The 20,558-nt window shown below is 43.1% G+C and overlaps 1 protein-coding gene across 1 annotated transcript in view; it reads left to right on the forward strand.

Annotated features, from left to right (window-relative positions):
• The window catches only part of LOC126198727 (zwei Ig domain protein zig-8-like), a 1,001,384-nt gene extending 983,089 nt beyond the window's left edge, over positions 1 to 18,295 (forward strand). The window contains exon 6 of the mRNA XM_049935248.1: positions 17,148 to 18,295. Within this exon, the coding sequence (XP_049791205.1) occupies positions 17,148 to 17,257 (110 nt within the window). The 3' untranslated portion in view covers positions 17,258 to 18,295. The remainder of the gene's footprint in view (positions 1 to 17,147) is intronic.
• The last annotated feature ends 2,263 nt before the right edge of the window (positions 18,296 to 20,558 follow it).

A 20,558-nucleotide genomic window follows, 5' to 3' on the forward strand; every position in this document is an offset into this window, starting at 1 on the left:
TCCATTTAAATACCACGACCCACTTTATTCCGTGTGTCATTGAGTTCCATGGTGCCTCCTGTTTCACGATAACCACTATCCGGATTGGGACGCGCGGTATTCTCCGTTAGAATCTTTCGACTCAGTTCCAGCGATTTCCTGCCAGTGAGACACGTGAGCTTGCACAGGCAAGTTTTATGTTCTTGTATTTGACGCTGAAGCTGATTTATTTCCAGTGTGGACGTGAAGGATGTGAGTAAGCAGCTGTCTGCCCGACAGGTTTCTCCCGCATACGCGCCATAGATCTTTGCGTCCTGTGTAACACTCCCTTCCACGTGCAGTTTCCCGCCTCGGTTGAACCTCTGTCAGTTCCACTAATCGGGCTCCAACTTAATGTTTTCATCACTATATCTACGTTAGTAATGTTCGTAACTAAGCAAGTTTTATTGTGTTTAGAAGTGTGCTTCTGTGTGTCCTGCCCAATCATTTTTCCATTTTTTTACTTTTTACATTTAAATAATATTTAGGTTCTGTCACTCAATTTACTAAAATGTCGTCGGCCATCACATCCACCAAGAGCTGGAATACGCTGACATGATTTTCGTTTCACAGAGTATCAGCGCGAGCTCTGAGAAACAAAAAAGCATCAAAAGGGACAGTGGGCGTCGGGAATCAAACTCGGCGCTAAATAGCTACGCGAGACCAAGAATTGTTTACAGCCTGATTGGAGTCCAGGCAGCGAGTATACAACAGCAAGACTCTCAACTCCTGATGACTATTGCGCATAAAATGAACTCTGCGTACAAAATGGAATCAACTACTTGGTCCAAAACTACAAAGCATACTGTTAATCAATCATGAAGAGAAAACCTGAGCGATCACAAGTTTATGTGATTAATACCAAATTATGATATCCGTAACATAAAGTCATGCTGTAGTAAGTGAAGTGAATATAACTGATGTAATTACGTGAATTTTTATCTATTACTAATATTTACGACAGTATTTCCTTGTTTATATTTTCCAGTTTTTACTTGTATGTCAAACATAACAATAACTTTCCTCATCTTAAGTGATTAAAGTTACTTTTGTTTTTAATTACTTTAGTCGTCGTGACGAATTAAAAAACCTGGGGCCACTTTTGTAATGATTTGAGTTCTATGTGTTGACCTTTCTAATGTACGTAGTGTATCTTAGCAGCACGTTGTACGCTTCGCCTTCTTCTCGTTAATTGTGAGTAAAGTGCTGCTACGAATCACCAATTTCTACGTACTTTTACGCTTACTGTGCACATCTGCATCCCTTTTTGCCTTTCTGGATCCAGCACCAAACTACACTCCTGGAAATTGAAATAAGAACACCGTGAATTCATTGTCCCAGGGAGGGGAAACTTTATTGACACATTCCTGGGGTCAGATACATCACATGATCACACTGACAGAACCACAGGCACATAGACACAGGCAACAGAGCATGCACAATGTCGGCACTAGTACAGTGTATATCCACCTTTCGCAGCAATGCAGGCTGCTATTCTCCCATGGAGACGATCGTAGAGATGCTGGATGTAGTCCTGTGGAACGGCTTGCCATGCCATTTCCACCTGGCGCCTCAGTTGGACCAGCGTTCGTGCTGGACGTGCAGACCGCGTGAGACGACGCTTCATCCAGTCCCAAACATGCTCAATGGGGAACAGATCCGGAGATCTTGCTGGCCAGCGTAGTTGACTTACACCTTCTAGAGCACGTTGGGTGGCACGGGATACATGCGGACGCGCATTGTCCTGTTGGAACAGCAAGTTCCCTTGCCGGTCTAGGAATGGTAGAACGATGGGTTCGATGACGGTTTGGATGTACCGTGCACTATTCAGTGTCCCCTCGACGATCACCAGTGGTGTACGGCCAGTGTAGGAGATCGCTCCCCACACCATGATGCCGGGTGTTGGCCCTGTGTGCCTCGGTCGTATGCAGTCCTGATTGTGGCGCTCACCTGCACGGCGCCAAACACGCATACGACCATCATTGGCACCTAGGCAGAAGCGACTCTCATCGCTGAAGACGACACGTCTCCATTCGTCCCTCCATTCACGCCTGTCGCGACACCACTGGAGGCGGGCTGCACGATGTTGGGGCGTGAGCGGAAGACGGCCTAACGGTGTGCGGGACCGTAGCCCAGCTTCATGGAGACGGTTGCGAATGGTCCTCGCCGATACCCCAGGAGCAACAGTGTCCCTAATTTGCTGGGAAGTGGCGGTGCGGTCCCCTACGGCACTGCGTAGGATCCTACGGTCTTGGCGTGCATCCGTGCGTCGCTGCGGTCCGGTCTCAGGTCGACAGGCACGTGCACCTTCCGCCGACCACTGGCGACAACATCGATGTACTGTGGAGACCTCACGCCCCACGTGTTGAGCAATTCGGCGGTACGTCCACCCGGCCTCCCGCATGCCCACTATACGCCCTCGCTCAAAGTCCGTCAACTGCACATACGGTTCACGTCCACGCTGTCGCGGCATGCTACCAGTGTTAAAGACTGCGATGGAGCTCCGTATGCCACGGCAAACTGGCTGACACTGACGGCGGCGGTGCACAAATGCTGCGCAGCTAGCGCCATTCAGCCGGCCGAAGTGGCCGTGCGGTTAAAGGCGCTGCAGTCTGGAACCGCAAGACCGCTACGGTCGCAGGTTCGAATCCTGCCTCGGGCATGGATGTTTGTGATGTCCTTAGGTTAGTTAGGTTTAACTAGTTCTAAGTTCTAGGGGACTAATGACCTCAGCAGTTGAGTCCCATAGTGCTCAGTGCCATTTGAACCATTTTTTAGCGCCATTCGACGGCCAACACCGCGGTTCCTGGTGTGTCCGCTGTGCCGTGCGTGTGATCATTGCTTGTACAGCCCTCTCGCAGTGTCCGGAGCAAGTATGGTGGGTCTGACACACCGGTGTCAATGTGTTCTTTTTTCCATTTCCAGGAGTGTATTTTACGAAAACCATGATACTCATCTTTCTATATGCCCCATATTACAGTTACTGATTTCGGTTAATAACGATTTTCACGCTATAAAATATCATATACTGTTTACTTATTATGTTTTATTACATTAGTACGGTAATTTTCTGGCATCAGAACACTGTCATATTGATAAAACCTGACATAATATGTAAATAATACGACCTTTTATTCTACATCAGATATACTTTTCGTTTCAAGAGACCCATAATGTAGAGATTCTCTAGAATGTAGAACACGTCATGAAAACAACAATGCACAATAAATACATCTACATGGCTGATCAGAAAATCACACTTAAGTGCCTGACATAGGGTTCACCGAACTACCTTCACAGTAATTCTCTGTTACTCCACTCTCGAACAGCTTGGAAAAAAAGGAAAACTGTGTTTATCTGTGTGAGCTCTGATTTCCCTGATTTTATTATGATGTTCGTTTTTTCCTATGTAGGTCGGCGTCAACAAAATACTTTCGCATTCAGAGGAGAAAGTTGAAGATTGAAATTTTGTGAGAAGATCCCGCCGCAATGAAAAACGCCTTTCTTTAGTGATGTTCATCCACAAATCTTGTATAGTGTCCGTAACGCTCTCTCCCTTATTTTTCGATAAAACAAAACGTGGGCCCTTCTTTGAAACTTCTCGATGACCATCTGGTAAGGACCCCACACCGTGCAGCTGTACTCCGAAAGAGGGCGGACAAGCGTAGTGTAGGCATTCTCTTACGTAGATCTGTTTGTTCTTTTAAGTGTTCGACTAATAAAACGCAGTCTTTTGTCCGCCTTCCGCTCAACGTTTTCTGTGTGTTCTTTCCAACTGAAGTTGTACGTAACTGTGATTCCTAGGTATTTAGTTGAATTTACGATCTTTAGATTTGTGTAATTTGTTGTGTAACAAAAGTTTAATCGATTCATTTTAGCACTCATCTGGATGACCTCAGTCTTTTCGTTATTTGCGGTCAACTACCAATTTTCGCACACCACAGATATCTTACCTAAATAGTTTTGCAATTAGTTTTGATCTTCTGATAACTTTACTACACGGTAAAGTCACCTGCAAACAACCTAAGACGGCTGCTCAGACTGTCTCCTAAATCATTTTTGTAGCATTACCCTGGGAAACGCCAGAAATCGCTTCCACTTCACTCGATGACTTTCTGTCAGTTACTAGGAACTGTGACACCTCTGACAGGAAATCACGAATGCACTAGTATAATTGAAATGACCCTCTACAAACACACAATTTGATTACAAACCGTTTGTGAGATACGGTGCCAAAAGCCTTCTGGAAATCTAGAAGTACGGAATCAAATTCCATTGGAGTAAAGAGCTAGTTGTATTTCACAAGAACCATGTCCTCTCAATTCGTCTTGACTATGTATCAATAGACCGTTCTCATCGCGGTAGTTCATAATGTCAGAACACACTATACATTCCAAAATCATGCTGCATATCTGTGGTAATGATATGGCCCTATAATTTAGTGTTAACTTTTATTGTGTTTCTTGAATATTGGAGTTACCTGTGCAACTTTCCACTCTTTAGATGCGGATCTTTCATCGAGCAGCCAGTTGTATATGATTGTTAGGCTTGCTGCTATTGCATCAGCATACTCTCAAAGAACGCTAATCGGTGTACAGTCTGGACTGAAAGACTTGCTTTTAAGTAGTTATTTAAGTTCCTTCACAACTCCGAGGGTATGTACTTCTAAATTACTCATGTTGGCACTTGTTCTTGATTCGAATTCTGATATATTTATTTCGTCTTCTTTGGTGAAGGACTTTAGGAAGACTGTGTTTAATAATTCTGCTCTAGCAGAACTGTCAGCTGTATTGCAGTGACTACATTACATAATACTGTATAATTATACCCACTCTATTTTGCAATTTTATTTAAAGACTTCAATAATAATTTTAATAATAATAACAATAATGTAAGGGCTTCACACATATTGAAACCAAAGTTATTCACGCCAGCGGTAAGGAGACGTGAATTAATACAGTGTAGTTATCAATCAAAGTAAATGTAATGAGAGTATACAGAAGGCAGTGGGAGGCACACTTCGAATGATCGATATAGAAGGCTCTGAGTACTCTCGAGTGAGAAGGCGCACAGGTTGTGAGGGAAAATGATAGGCTTCTGGTACCTTCTACAACAATTTCAGCGTAATAATACCGCTCTGGTACCAGAAAGCGCCCGGGATTGTGAATGCTAAGGGAAATCCCCCCTGCAGAGCTTTAATGGCAATATTGCGAGATATCAGCGTCGAGAGAAAATAGTGTCACTTGTCCTTAACTCTTCAGTTTATGAAAAATATATTTTAAATTAATCATAAGCACGTAATTGAGGACAGGGCTTAAGAAAACGATCTCCTCTCTTACATGACATTTCATTCATTAGTTTATAAAATGAGTAACGACGTGATTACACATCGACACGGAGGTACGAATAAAGTGGACGGGAGCACTCGTTTTGGCGTTGGCGCTTTCGCTCTAGCGAATTGCTCTGGGTGCTTCATGATGGATAGATCCGTATCTGACCACTCCGATGAAATGCTAACTTTATTCGGTCAGTAAGTACTTTTACAGTACAAATGGCTTTTCAGGCACTGCTCCGAGTGTCCGGAACAGCAGTTGAGTAGTGACAAGTTATTCCTAAATTTAATACGCCAGTAAAAGCGTATACAAGGCAGTGATTTTGATTGTGTTATACGAAGTCTCAATGGAACTATGATGCACTTTAGAACAACGGTAGAACTGCGTATCGCAATCTAGATGCAGTCCCATTGTGATGGGTAAGTGTTTTCTTGCATAGCTCGGCGCTGGCGTGAATTTCCGATTAATCGTCCAGGTTTTACTGTACGGAAGGTGGCCGCAGAGTCGAGAGCAGTTAAACGAATCTAATTTAATGTGGTAATGTTCAGGCGTGTGAATGTTTGTTGTAGTTGCATCATTAGGTCCGGCGTGGCAGTGCAAAATTAATTGTTTAACTCTGAGTGAAACCGGTATCTAAATTCTATGTACGTAAAGAGAAGACAGATGGTTCTAGAAGGGGCTAGAGTATAATGCATTGTTCTGAAGGATAGAGCCTGATTCCTTGTGAAGGTAATTTACGAACATAAATGAGAGATGTATCATCATAAGACACATCAGGGAAGACGTTAGCCTGTTATTCTGTCATTTTGTGTGCTCTCTGATTAACTACAGGTGCCAAACATCACTGTAATAACAATCCCTTGCAGCTGTAACATGTGCCTTATTGGAGGACACCGCGGCTCTGAATTATATTTTATTTATCACGGTATGTCAGAGTTATTATTTGGAAGGACGACGGCTCAATCCCGCGTCCGGCCATCCTGATTTAGGTTTTCCGTGATTTCCCTATATCACTTCAGGCAAATGCCGGGATGGTTCCTTTGAAAGGGCACGGCCGATTTCCTTCCCCATCCTTCCCTAACCCGAGCTTGTGCTCCGTCTCTAATGACCTCGTTGTCGATGGGACGTTAAACACTAATCTCCTCCCCCTCCAGAGTTCTTATTTGCCACAACACTATTTTTCATTACAATGTTACTTCGTAGATTTGTTGCTCCCCAAGATTGCTTAGAGTATGTAGCATCGAGAGCAGGAGAGGAGGACTATCTTTGAGAGCCTAACATCTTCGAGAAACATAATTCGTGCTCTGTGGTGCTTACGACACGTAACAAACGTCAGTGGACGTAGCGCCCGCTGCGCGGCCGGTCTCATACGATTTATGTGGCACCAACGCTCTCAAGTGACTAACCACACGCACCGATACATTAATAACAGTATTCAACTCCTGTTATATCACATTCCAGCATTCGTTTTAGTCATAATGGTAGTCAGGTGGAATAAATCCTAAACTAATGAACTGCTCCACCGACCCTGCTAATTTCGACATCGCACAGGGAAGCCATCGAGTATGTCTTGCCCCTAGAATATTTAACATATGAGAAAAGTCTCTTTGGATCTTCTGCCAGGTATCGAGAGAAAGTTTCTACGTGGAAACTATTATAAACATCTCGTATTGAAGCCCACGCTAAATTTCGAGCTTCTGTAATAGTTCACCAATCAAGCGGACTTTGCGTTTCTTTAATTTTGGCATGCTTTTTTTCCTTGTTTCTGCAACAGTGTTCCGACCTGTTTTGAGTACCATGGGGGATCAGCTCCGTCATTCGTTAATTTATTTAGCATAAATCTCTCAACCGCTTTAGAACTACACTCCTGGAAATTGAAATAAGAACACCGTGCATTCATTGTTCCAGGAAGGCGAAACTTTATTGACACATTCCTGGGGTCAGATACATCACATGATCACACTGACAGAACCACAGGCACATAGACACAGGCAACAGAGCATGCACAATGTCGGCACTAGTACAGTGTATATCCACCTTTCGCAGCAATGCAGGCTGCTATTCTCCCATGGAGACGATCGTAGAGATGCTGGATGTAGTCCTGTGGAACGGCTTGCCATGCCATTTCCACCTGGCGCCTCAGTTGGACCAGCGTTCGTGCTGGACGTGCAGACCGCGTGAGACGACGTTTCATCCAGTCCCAAACATGCTCAATGGGGGACAGATCCGGAGATCTTGCTGGCCAGGGTAGTTGACTTACACCTTCTAGAGCACGTTGGGTGGCACGGGATACATGCGGACGTGCATTGTCCTGTTGGAACAGCAAGTTCCCTTGCCGGTCTAGGAATGGTAGAACGATGGGTTCGATGACGGTTTGGATGTACCGTGCACTATTCAGTGTCCCCTCGACGATCACCAGTGGTGTACGGCCAGTGTAGGAGATCGCTCCCCACACCATGATGCCGGGTGTTGGCCCTGTGTGCCTCGGTCGTATGCAGTCCTGATTGTGGCGCTCACCTGCACGGCGCCAAACACGCATACGACCATCATTGGCACCAAGGCAGAAGCGACTCTCATCGCTGAAGACGACACGTCTCCATTCGTCCCTCCATTCACGCCTGTCGCGACACCACTGGAGGCGGGCTGCACGATGTTGGGGCGTGAGCGGAAGACGGCCTAACGGTGTGCGGGACCGTAGCCCAGCTTCATGGAGACGGTTGCGAATGGTCCTCGCCGATACCCCAGGAGCAACAGTGTCCCTAATTTGCTGGGAAGTGGCGGTGCGGTCCCCTACGGCACTGCGTAGGATCCTACGGTCTTGGCGTGCATCCGTGCGTCGCTGCGGTCCGGTCCCAGGTCGACGGGCACGTGCACCTTCCGCCGACCACTGGCGACAACATCGATGTACTGTGGAGACCTCACGCCCCACGTGTTGAGCAATTCGGCGGTACGTCCACCCGGCCTCCCGCATGCCCACTATACGCCCTCGCTCAAAGTCCGTCAACTGCACATACGGTTCACGTCCACGCTGTCGCGGCATGCTACCAGTGTTAAAGACTGCGATGGAGCTCCGTATGCCACGGCAAACTGGCTGACACTGACGGCGGCGGTGCACAAATGCTGCGCAGCTAGCGCCATTCGACGGCCAACACCGCGGTTCCTGGTGTGTCCGCTGTGCCGTGCGTGTGATCATTGCTTGTACAGCCCTCTCGCAGTGTCCGGAGAAAGTATGGTGGGTCTGACACACCGGTGTCAATGTGTTCTTTTTTCCATTTCCAGGAGTGTATTTCTTTGAATTCAAGCCACGTTTTGTATGTACTTACACTGTTAATTTGGGAGCAGTGGAGATTCTCTTTCAGGGAGGCGTCAAGCGAATTTCTATCTGCTTCTTTTGAATAAACATGTTTTTCGTTTAATTTTGGTAGATTTGTGAGTTACGGTATTCAGTCTCACTACGACAACACTGTGTCCACTAATCCCTGAGTCAATTTTGATGCTCGTTATTAGATCAGGATTATTTCTTGCTAAAAGGTCAAATGCGTTTTCAGAACCGTTTACTATTCGAGTTGACTCATGAAATAATTTTTAGAGAATGTTTAACATGGCTACGAAACAGAAAGTGTGTAAACCTGCAGAGGTTGAAAAAATCAACCAACCAGCGGAAAAACAAAGGTTTATTAGCCCTTGTCCTTGGTTTGATATTTTTTCTGAATGGGTGGGACATGTTACATGACGTGTGGTACATTAGATTAGCTGAAGCCGAGCGGCTCTTGTCATATATGAAGTTGACAAAACAAGAATTATCCCAAACCATGGCTAAAGATAGCAGCCAGATTACATTTAGCTTACTTCAGAATGTATGCTCACTAGCAAATGCACACAGATAGAGGCTCTTGTCATCATACAATTGTAACTCGGAAAGTAATTCTTGGTTGATCAGTTACCCAAAAAATAATTTCGTATGACATTTTGGAATGAAAGTAAAGCAAAGTATGATAAGTGTTTTATTTTTATATCACTTATACCTGACAACATGAACTTTGCAAACAGAGATTTGTTTAAGCGCTTCAGCGGTTCTGTGGTACGTTCCTCCCGGCTGAATTTATTAGCAAGTATTTAACTTCCTCTATCTGCTTGTCGTCATATTTTAGGCATATATTGGCGGAAAACTCTTCAAAATTCTAAACTGCATACAATGTGTTTTTGCAAAGTTTAGTGAGAAGAAATGGCTCGGATTACGAAATTTTATACACGAAAATCGGCCATCTTCATTTCAACGAAACCACCTTGTTATTTTCGGTTCCCTGTCTATAAGGAACTCCTAGAACATAAGTTTTTATTTCGAAATCCTGTTCACATATATTAAACGCTATACTCACAAAAGCGTGTGCAGCGTGTAAATTACAGTGTCAGCTCTTTTTATCGGAAAGTAGAGGAGAGGGCACGCTATAGGTGGGGAGAGTTGTGGGGAAAGGGACATCCGTATAACGATTTTTGAATATTAACGCGTCTGTTTCTTTGTGCGTGTAATTGTGTGTGTGTGTGTGTGTGTGTGTGTGTGTGTGTGTGTGCGTACTCGCCTGTATAATTTCACTAAAATAATTAGGGGTTTACTGGGACGTTATAAGGCAAGATCATACATTCTAAAATACTGTGTTATTGTTGCTAAAATAAATGTACCGTTCTGAATTGGGTGAAATACTGTCACATTAATGGGTAGAGTCTGATTATATATAAATAACGGCTGCAAAAATTCAGTATGCAGCTTCGTATACAGCATACACGAAAAGCAAATGTAACTTACATTTCTTATTCTTAATCTTGCCTCACTGAAACTCAAGTCTCTATGCGTTATACAGTTTCTCAGAAGTTCTGGAATGTTACTTTATTTTTCTATGTATCCAGTTAGAATCTTCATCTGCAGCAAGTTAAAAGTCTTTTCAGCTGGGCCGGCCGCGGTAGTTTTGCGGTTCTAGGCGCTACAGTCCGGAACCGCGGGACTGCTACGGTCGCAGGTTCGAATCCTGCCTCGGGCATGGATGTGTATGATGTCCTTAGGTTAGTTGGGTTTAAGTAGTTCTAAGTTATAGGGGACTGATGACCTAAGATGTTAAGTCCCATAGTGCTCAGAGCCATTTGAACCTTTTTTTTTTTCAGCTGGGCTGTTAATTATTTTAGTCAAATTATAAAGGGTGGTGCATTTAAAATTAGCCCCCTCCCAAATATGTCCCACCCCTCCCAACCATTTTGAATCCCTATACAGTATTTCGACTTTTGAAATAATTAGCTACAACAATGGACAATTTTAAGAAATAAGCGATTGTTATAGTTCTTCAGTCAGCATTTCAGTTTATTTCATCTGTGAAGTGAGACGTTTCTCTTCGTGGTTTGTAAAATTACTTTCTCTGAAAAGGAAAAAAAAAAAAAAAAGAAATTGAAACTGTGGAAGCATGTCTGAAAGTAGGTTCGATTAAGGAAACTCACGAAATTTTAGGGCTCAAGCATACGGATATAGGACTGCAAGCATAGAGAGCAGCACAGATTCTGTACAAAAATTGGCGCTCCACGGAAGTGTTCAAAATGTAAAACGACAGAGCTCCTTCACATCGCACCCAGAAGTCATTGCAGATACTTGCCGAAGAATTATTCAGAGACCAAATAAGTCTACACGTGAACTGCCCCAACAGGCACTTTTGATGTCTTCACTGAGGAACGAACTTTTAGCAAACATTTATGGCCACCACGTTTGCCGAATATAACAACATGTAAGTTTTTCCTGTGGGGGTCACTTGAAGGGTAAGGTCTATGTAAGAATCAACCCACAAGAAATAAAAGGCAACATAAGCCCTGAAGTTGCCGCCATCAATATCCGAACTTAACGTCGGGTGTCTAGGGCTGCTGAGAAGAGGTTTGACAGTATGAAATAATATTAAATGATTCCTGAAGCCGTTATGAGGAAGTGTAGTGGAAGCACTAACGTTAACTGAGCCAATATCTTGCTTTTCATTGGCTGAGCTATGATAACCACCGTACAAGGGGCTATTAAAACATGTTCAGTAAACATATAAAGAAGGAAGTACGTTTATATTCGAAGTAGGAACTTCAGACTTTGTAAAAGACCTATGGTTGAAGTTCAGAAAATAGTTGACCATACACAGAATAGTTATCTACGTATTGGAGCAGTTCGTGATGGGAAGGACCCTACAATCTCTGCTCCAAAGAAGCATCTGTTACTGAAAAAGATGTCCACAACGTAGGGATGTACCTAGAGAAATTCTAAATGAATACATTTTGACTGTCAAAAAGGTATTGCGTGAAGTCTTCAAAATCGTATCGCATGGCTTCTCACAAAACCCCTCGATATTCTGGATACAGGTAAAGGATGAAGTGGCTCCAAAGTTATTGTCGAGAGGCGCATTTGACACATGAATTGGAATTAAGGGTAACAAAGCAAAAGTGGAAATGATGAACTTCGGTTGGAAATAGTCCATGACAAACGAAAATCCAGAAATACTTTTCCAGTTTAATTCACGCACTACTGCAAAATGAATGATGTAGGTGTTAGTGGTAACGAAAAATAACTGAAATCATTAAAATTGAAGAAGTTCCCTGAGACCGTTGGATATCTGTCAGATACTACACAGAATTTTCAGCTGAAGTAGCATCTCTGTTAAGGAGACTATAAGGCAGATCCCTCGAACAAAGACTTGCCCCAGGTCTTACACATCTGCAAGAAGAGCAGTAAGAGTGCTAGCAGCGAAAAAAGCATGCCAAATTTAAAAGAACGCAAAAACCCCAAGACTGGCAAAGTTTTGCAGAAGTTCGAAGTATAGCGCGCACTTCAATGGGAGATGCTCTCAGTGATTTCCACAACGAAACTCTGTCTCAAAATCTGGCAGAAAACCCAAAGACATAATAGTCATACATAAGGAATACCAGTGGCAAGACGCAGTCAATACCTTCATTGCGCGATAACAACGGTGAAGTCATTGATGACAGTGCCACTAAAGGAGAGTTATTAAACACGATTTTCCGAAACTCCTTCACCAAAGAAGAAGAAGTAAATGTTCCTGAATTCTAATCAAGAACAACTTCCAAGATAAACATAGAAGTAGATATCCTCGGGGTCGCAAACCAGCTTAAATGACTTAATAAAAGCAAGGCTTCCGGTCTATATGGTATATCAGTCAGTTTCCTCTCTGAGTATGCTGATACCATAGCTCCATATTTAGCAATTATATACAACCGCTCGCTCACAGAAAGATCCGTACCTAAAGACTGGAAAGTTGAATTACAGGCCCATATCACTAATGTCGATTTGCAGTAGGGTTTTGGAACATATACTGTATTCAAACATCATGAAGTACCTCGAAGAAAACGATTTAGTGACACGTAGCACGGATTCAGAAAATATCGTTCTTGCGAAAGACAACTAGCTCTTTATGCTCATGAAGTAATGAGTGCCACCGGCATTGTTTGTCAAATTGATTCCATATTTTCAGATTTCCAGAAGGCTTTCGACACGGTTCCTCAGGAGCGTCTTCTGACCAAACTGCGTGCCTAAAAACAGAAATAATATCCGGCGTCCTCAAGGAAGTGTTATAGGCCCTCTATTGTTCCTGATCTATATTAACGACATAGGAGACAATCTCAGTAGCCGTCTCAGATTGTTTGCAGATGATGCTGTCATTTACCGCCTTGTAAAGTCATCAGATGACCAAAACGAATTGCAAAATGATTTAGATAAGATATCTGTATGGTGCGAAAAGTCTCAGTTGACCCTGAATGAAGAAAAGTGTAAAGTTATTCACATGAGTACTAAAAGAAATCCGCTAAATTTCGATTACGCGATAAGTTACACAAATAAGAAGGCTGTAAATTCAGCTAAATACTTAGTGACTAAAATTACAAGTAACCTAAATTGGAACGATCACGTAGATAATATTGTGGGTAGAGCAAACCAAAGATTGCGATTCATTGGCAGAACACTTAGAAGGTGCAACAGGTCTGCTAAAGAGACTGCTTACACCACGCTTGTCCACCCTATTCTGAAATATTGCTGTACGCTGTGGAATCCGCATCAGATGGGACTGACGGATGACATCGAAAAAGTACAAAGAAGGGCAGCTCGTTTTGTATTATCGTGAAATAGGGGAGATTGTGCCGCAGACATGATACGTGAGTTGGCGTGGCAATCATTAAAACAAAGGCGATTTTCGTTGCGACGGGGTCTTCTCATGAAATTTTATCACCAGCTTTCTCCTCCGATTGTGAAAACATTCTATTGGCCCCCACCTACATAGGGAGAAATGATCATCACGATAAAATAAGAGAAATAAGGGCTAGCACAGAAAAATTTAAGTGTTCGATTTTCCCGCGCGCCGTTTGAGAGTGGAACGGTAGAGAGACAGCTAGAAGGTGGTTCATTGAACCCTCTGCCAGGCACTTTATTGTGAATAGCAATCACTTACATGTAGATGTAGATGTCAGGCTACTAGTTTCGGTGCTTCAGTGCATCATCTTCAGAATTGTACGCATAAACAGTAATGATAGCATCGTAAACTTACTATCTACGTACTACAAAGACATTAGAAACAGAATAAGAATCATTTGATAAATCCAACAGATACATCCATTCTCAAAAAAGTTCAGTACACCATTAAGTATTAATAAATAGTATATTTGTTCAACGTATAGAGTGGAAATTCATTATGGCCTAACTTCATTAATTAAATATTACATGATTTTTATTGGCCAGTTGGACGATAAATTGACTGCACATTCCTGAAATAACCTACTAAATTACAAAACTAAGTGTAGGAAACGATAAGTGTATGAAATAAGTGAAGCAAACAGACATGTATCTACGCGCAAGTAGTCCTTGCACAAGGACACCATCACTTCAGAGTAGTAAAATTTTAACCTGAAAACCGAATAAAGGCATGTTTATGTCACACGTATAAAATAAATGTCCAAAAACGTCTCAAGTGGCGAAATGTAGAGAATGACCTATGTCATATCATACACTGAATGTACGGAACTCAAGGTATTTTCACAAGTTGCGACATGGACGCGAATTGAACAGTGACCCTAGTATAGAATAAATTTCCTTTGCTTCACGTCTATGGTCACAAATTGTTTCTCATCAGACTACCGATTTCGGTCTATAATGACCACCTTCAGATCTGTTTTATAAAAGCTTGTCCTATGGCTTCAGTACATTAGGACATGTTTTTTATAAAAAACATCTGAAGATTGTCATTATAAACCGAAACCGGCAGTCTGATGACAACAAATTTGCGACCATAGACGTGAAGTAAAAAGAAATTTACTCAAGATAATGTTCAGGATGGATAACATGTACACATCTGTGAGAAAGTAGCCCTCAACAAACGCTAAATGTCAGTATGGCAAGCTGTCAAAATGACAATATAAATACAGCTATGTATCTTGACAAAATATGAAATGCTGAGGCGTAAACCGTTGAGGGACATGCTTATAGCATGTACATAAAATGAATGTCCCAGATTGTCGCAGTACCAAATGTAGGACACCAAGGATAATCATAACTTATGCATAATACATATATCGTGCACTGCCATGAAACAATAACACACTAGAACAACTGTTTAATTATCCCAAGAGGATGCAGCGGACTGCAGAGCATAACTCAAAGTCATCTATTCATGAAGTGTCAGAAAATTATTCTGACTAACAAACCACTCTAAAAGTGTTCTTATGTATTAAACAAAAGTGAACACAAAAATATAAAATTAATTAAAAATTATGGTTCAAGGAGGCAGTATTCGAACCTGCCAGACTGAAGCGCCTAGAACCGCTCGGCCACTCTGACCGGCCATTCAAAATTACATATACGTATGAGTAAATGGACTGTAACCATTACACACCTTGTACTTTCAACCACATTAAAACCAAACCCGCCCGGCTAGCCACACCGTCTAACGCTGTGCTTCCCGAGCGGAAAGGCGTTCCAGTCCCCTGCACGTATCTCGTATCCTGGTATTCTGCCTCTTGCCTTAAGATCGGCCACACTAGTTACATGAGACTCTAGTATAGCAACAACATCAATGTTCCTCTCACGGAGAATTCGAGACAGAGTTTCGCATTTGGTTCTGCTTAGTCCTTCAATATTTAGTTGGAAAATTCGGAGGCTAGGTCCGATATTTCTTGTCACGCATCTCCTGCAGGAGCCATTATCTGACAGGCTTGCTTCTATGTCCGCAAGGTCAGGAGATCCTCTAGAGAAGATAAGTCTGGCGCCAGCTATCGTTCTAGCTCATTTAGCATTACCCAGGGTGCACGTGTGGACTTCTTCTACGGAGGCGAGCTAGATTACACCCCTGACAACCGTGAACTTACCTGTCCATCAGAGAAACCTAAGGGCTTTGAACTTCCACGACAGCTATGGAAAAGGCTAAACAGAATCCGAACAGGACATGGACTATGTGCACGCCGGCCGGTGTGGCCGAGCGGTTCTAGGCGCTACAGTCTGGAACCGCGCGACGGTCGCAGGTTCGAATCCTGCCTCGGGCATGGACGTGTGTGATGTCCTTAGGTTAGTTAAGTTTAAGTAGTTCTAAGTTCTATGGGACTGATGACCACAGCAGTTAAGTCCCATAGTGCTCAGAGCCATTTGAACCAATTTTGAACTATGTGCACACAATCTACAGAAGTGGGGAAAGCTTCCCAGCCCTAGCTGTGACTGTGGAGCACCTAATCAAACAATACAGCACATCGCCCAGGACTGTGAATTAAGAGCCTACCAGGGTAGTCGGGCTGACTTCTTCAACGCCACACCGCCCTGCCTCGAATGGATCGCCAATTTGGACGTCAGAATTTGAACACTTGTGTAACGCATAATATCTGCTGTGATATTACTTTTTATTGTGTTTATCTATTATATTTAATTGAATGTGAATCCTTCACTTATGTATTTTATAGTGTATCTTATCATATAATTTCATAATGTAATAATATGTGTAAACAATGTGTGTAGCGCCAAACGCTAAATAAATAATACTGTCTCCATGTACGCGTACGCCATAATTACTCTACCACGCAAACATCTGGGGTTACACTCGTCTGGTATGAGACGTTCCCGGGGGCGGGGGGTCCACTGGGGGCAGAACCACACAATAACCCTGGGCTCGGTGTGGGGTGGCGGTGGGCTGGGTGGACTGTTGTGGCCTGTTGTGGAGTTGTGAGCCACTGAGGGCTACGGCGGAAAGAAGCTTCTCCGTCGTTTCTAGGTCCCCGGTTTAATACACTATGTAATAGAAATGAAAATGAGCGTTTGGCGTCATTGGTCGGGAGGCCACTTACAGGGCAGGTCCGGCCGCCGTGGTGTAGGTCTTATTACATTCGACGCCACATTGGGCGACCTGCGTGCCGGATGGGGATGAAATGATGATGAAGACAACACAACACCCAGTCCCCGTGCCTAGAAAATCCCCGAGCCAGCCGGGAATCTAACCCGGGCCCGTAGAACGGCAATCCGTCATGCTGGCCACTCAGCTATCGGGGTGGACACAAAATACAATACACGCGCACATTAAAAACAAAAGCCATCACATCCATGCAATCAGAATTTCAAAATTAACATGCTGGCCATACATATGGCCTGGAAGAGAAACCACATTATTAATGGACCAATGATGAGGCCACATAACATGCGAGGAACTAAATCATAAGTAAATCCAGTACGTCTGTTGTTAGATGATGCGACCAAGGTGTCACGGTGTTCATTCTTTTTGTGATGTGTGTGTGTGTGTGCAGGGGAGCTGCCAGCGGCGATGCAGCACGGCGGGCAGGTTCACCACTCGCCGGCGGCGCACGCGCTGTCGCTGGCGGGCTGCCTGTGCCTGCTGCTGGTGCTCGCCCCATGACCCCGCACCTCCTAGGTCTGGTCAGCCAGTGGCTAGCGGCAACCCTAACTCCCCACTTCCGCCGCGCCGCGGCGCTGCCAGAGCGACCCGTCTGCGGCTGCCGTCCGCTACACCAGCGCAGCTCTGCAGGCTGTCCGGGACCGCGGCTACGCACCCTACTTGTACAGCGAGTCGCCCTGTGGCGAGTGGATCCTGGTCGTTGCTGCCTGCGACCGTTCTGTTTACTGGATCTCTTGAGACCGAGAACTGCGTGTCAGTGTTTACCATTTGTTGTACAAATCGTTATAGACTATCTCATCCAAATAGGGAAAAAGAAGGGAAGAAAAAGAATCACTGCAGATAACTTGGAATGTGCGCGTAGCTAAGAGCACAAGTGTGTGTCACAGTTTCTGAGGAAAAGAGTGCTGTATAAAACTACGTGTGATCCCACCAATCTATTATATGAACTGCTAATACTCGTAGCGCTGATGTTCACACTCACGTATCCCCCCCAGCGTCCCACGTGACTGCAGACGTTACCAGTCGAGCGAACATTAACAGCCGTTATTTTGAAACTGACGTTCAGAAGACATGCTGTGATATACTCGATGACAAGGACACAGAATAATAACAAACTCGCCAGGTAGCGTACGTGGACTGATGAAATGCTCACGCATACACACGGCCTTCTGCAGTCTATGGACAATTACTACAAGTTGAAGTCTCGGGTGCACAAGACTGTTTACTTCAATCACTAGCCTGAGAGAACAATGAAGGCCAGTCGTGCTATTGTCGTTGATACATTTCGAGAAATATATACAAATATTTTAAAATGTTTATCATTCGATTTTAACATTGTTTATATGACATGGCCTTTCAGTGGTTCAATTGTTATCAGGTGCTAGTCCACATATACTACATACCGCATTTCACCAGTCTTCTTGCGCTACTCATTGGCGTAATAAGTGTGCAGTCGCTTGAAGCCAAGATCGTTTGTCTGTCTGTTTACCTGTTTGTTTTGTCTGTCTGTCTATATGTTTCAATAAAGTATGACTGTTATATTCTCCAGTGTTCATTAGAAATATATTGTGAGCTGCAGCATGCAGCGTTTTGCGTGTACCAGATAATCCCATGCACACATTTCAATGCCACCTCACTTTCAGAACACAATGCAATCAACTCTAGCATATAGAGAAAATAAATCTACATCCCAGATTGAGGAAACCATGAGAGAACGTAAACCCTATGCACCAGATGAGAGCATATTGCTGTACCGGAAACTTCAGAATTAACGTCAAGTAAGTAACACATCCAGAAATCACCCATTTCATTCTCAGCCTGCCATTGAAAATATATTACTTTACCTTTTTTTTAGCAAACTTACCACTTACATTCTACTTACACACTTCCGCGTCACATTTTATGCAGCAGCAATTTCCAATAATTGAAATTATTTTCCATTGAACGGAGGCAAGAAAGAACATATAAACAACTAACTATTTTAAAATGAAACAGTAACTCAAATCCTAACATTTTTACTAATCATAGATACTTTTTTCCATCTTTATATACATTAATTCTCCCTTATTCTCAGATAAACAACTGGAAAGAAGCATTCTAAGACATTGAAACACAGATAATGAGAGAAGTTGAAAAGCCACAAATAAGTATAAGTTTTAACGAAACACCGATTCACTGAGAAACTATGGGTAACATGTGACCATGGCCGTGATCACTTTGAAAGAATAATTCCACCTTGTGCCAAGTGCATGTAGGATATCCACACACTTTCTAAATCGTGATGGTCACACTAGAACTCCTTACATTCATATAGAAATACATACTCAGTCTCTCAAAAACAGACAACAAGGCAATTATGAACATAATGTTGGCTTGCATTACACTCTGAATAAGGTGTAAATCGTATCATTTTCAGTTCACCCACCGTGACTCGTGACTAAAACGATTTGATGATGCTATAGGGAATTTAATTGTGAATGAACAGACCGTTATTTAAAATCTGCTCCTCCTGAACGAAAGTGTAGCTACACAACCATTAGGGCACTTTTCTAGCTATCTCTCCACGTGGAAAGATCAAGCAGCGTCAAGTTATTTTACGATCACAAAACCAAGAGGAGTGTTAATGACATACTCTAGAATTAAAACGAACGAAGAAGTAGTATAACTGCTGGACTTTCAAACCTACCAGCAATACAACGAATATACGAAATAGAATATCTATAACACTACAAAGTGTATTTCTGGAGCATGGATCAGGAGGTGTATTGTCTCTTTTGTTATTGTTGATGTTAATAGTCCGCTTTATTATACTCGACCTGCAGCTTTTCACTTATCGTTGAGCAACCAGTGTTTAAACTGTTAGAGAAAATAACATCCATATTGTATTTCCGTAAGTTAGTACGGAAAGCTCAAACTGGTCGTAGAAGATCTTTTAAGGTACAGTGGGAATTTACTTCTAAATACACAAATTTACCAAATGAACTTCAAGAAATTTTTATCCTCATGCTTATATATTCTAACTATCCAACTATTCTTTTTTTTTTCTTTTGGTTGTCCAAAGTGCACAGATCCATCAGTTGTTTCCGTCACTGAAACATTAATTGTTATCATCCTTCAGCTGGAGATCTAACTGTACATTATTTTTGTCTCACTGCAATTAATCTTCAAGCCTACTGTCATAAGTTTCTGAATATTATGTTTTAATTCTTTTATATGCGTAAAAAATAAGACAATTACATTTGCGAAGCGAGAGTGATACAGATAAGCTCTAAAAAATGGTTCAAATGGCTCGGAGCACTATGGGACTCAACATCTTAGGTCATAAGTCCGCTAGAACTTAGAACTACTTAAACCTAACTAACCTAAGGACATCACACACACCCATGCCCAAGGCAGGATTCGAACCTGCGACCGTAGCAGTCCCGCGGTTCCGGACTGCAGCGCCAGAACCGCTAGACCACCGCGGCCGGCGATAAGCTCTAGTTATGCGATTTCCTTTTACGTCCCAGTGTACTGCATTGGTGTGCAAAACCTAAGAACGAAGGAACTTCCGCTTGATGTGTCACTGCCAAGTAACATAGCTCACTGAGACTTGGACTATACAAAGGAAACATTGCTACGGTATAGTACAGAACCTAACTGAAACAAATAGCCAATGAGACGAAAAGAAACGACGCCTTAATTCGAAGAAAATAACTAAGCAGAGTTCACTGCGATTCATTCTTGATGGTCCCAGGGAATTACAGTATGCAGAAGGGGCTTGGTCGTTGAAGCTTATGGACACGGCGAAATACGTCTCCCC

Source organism: Schistocerca nitens, chromosome 8 (genome assembly GCF_023898315.1).
Source record: "Schistocerca nitens isolate TAMUIC-IGC-003100 chromosome 8, iqSchNite1.1, whole genome shotgun sequence".
Lineage (NCBI taxonomy): Eukaryota > Metazoa > Arthropoda > Insecta > Orthoptera > Acrididae > Schistocerca > Schistocerca nitens.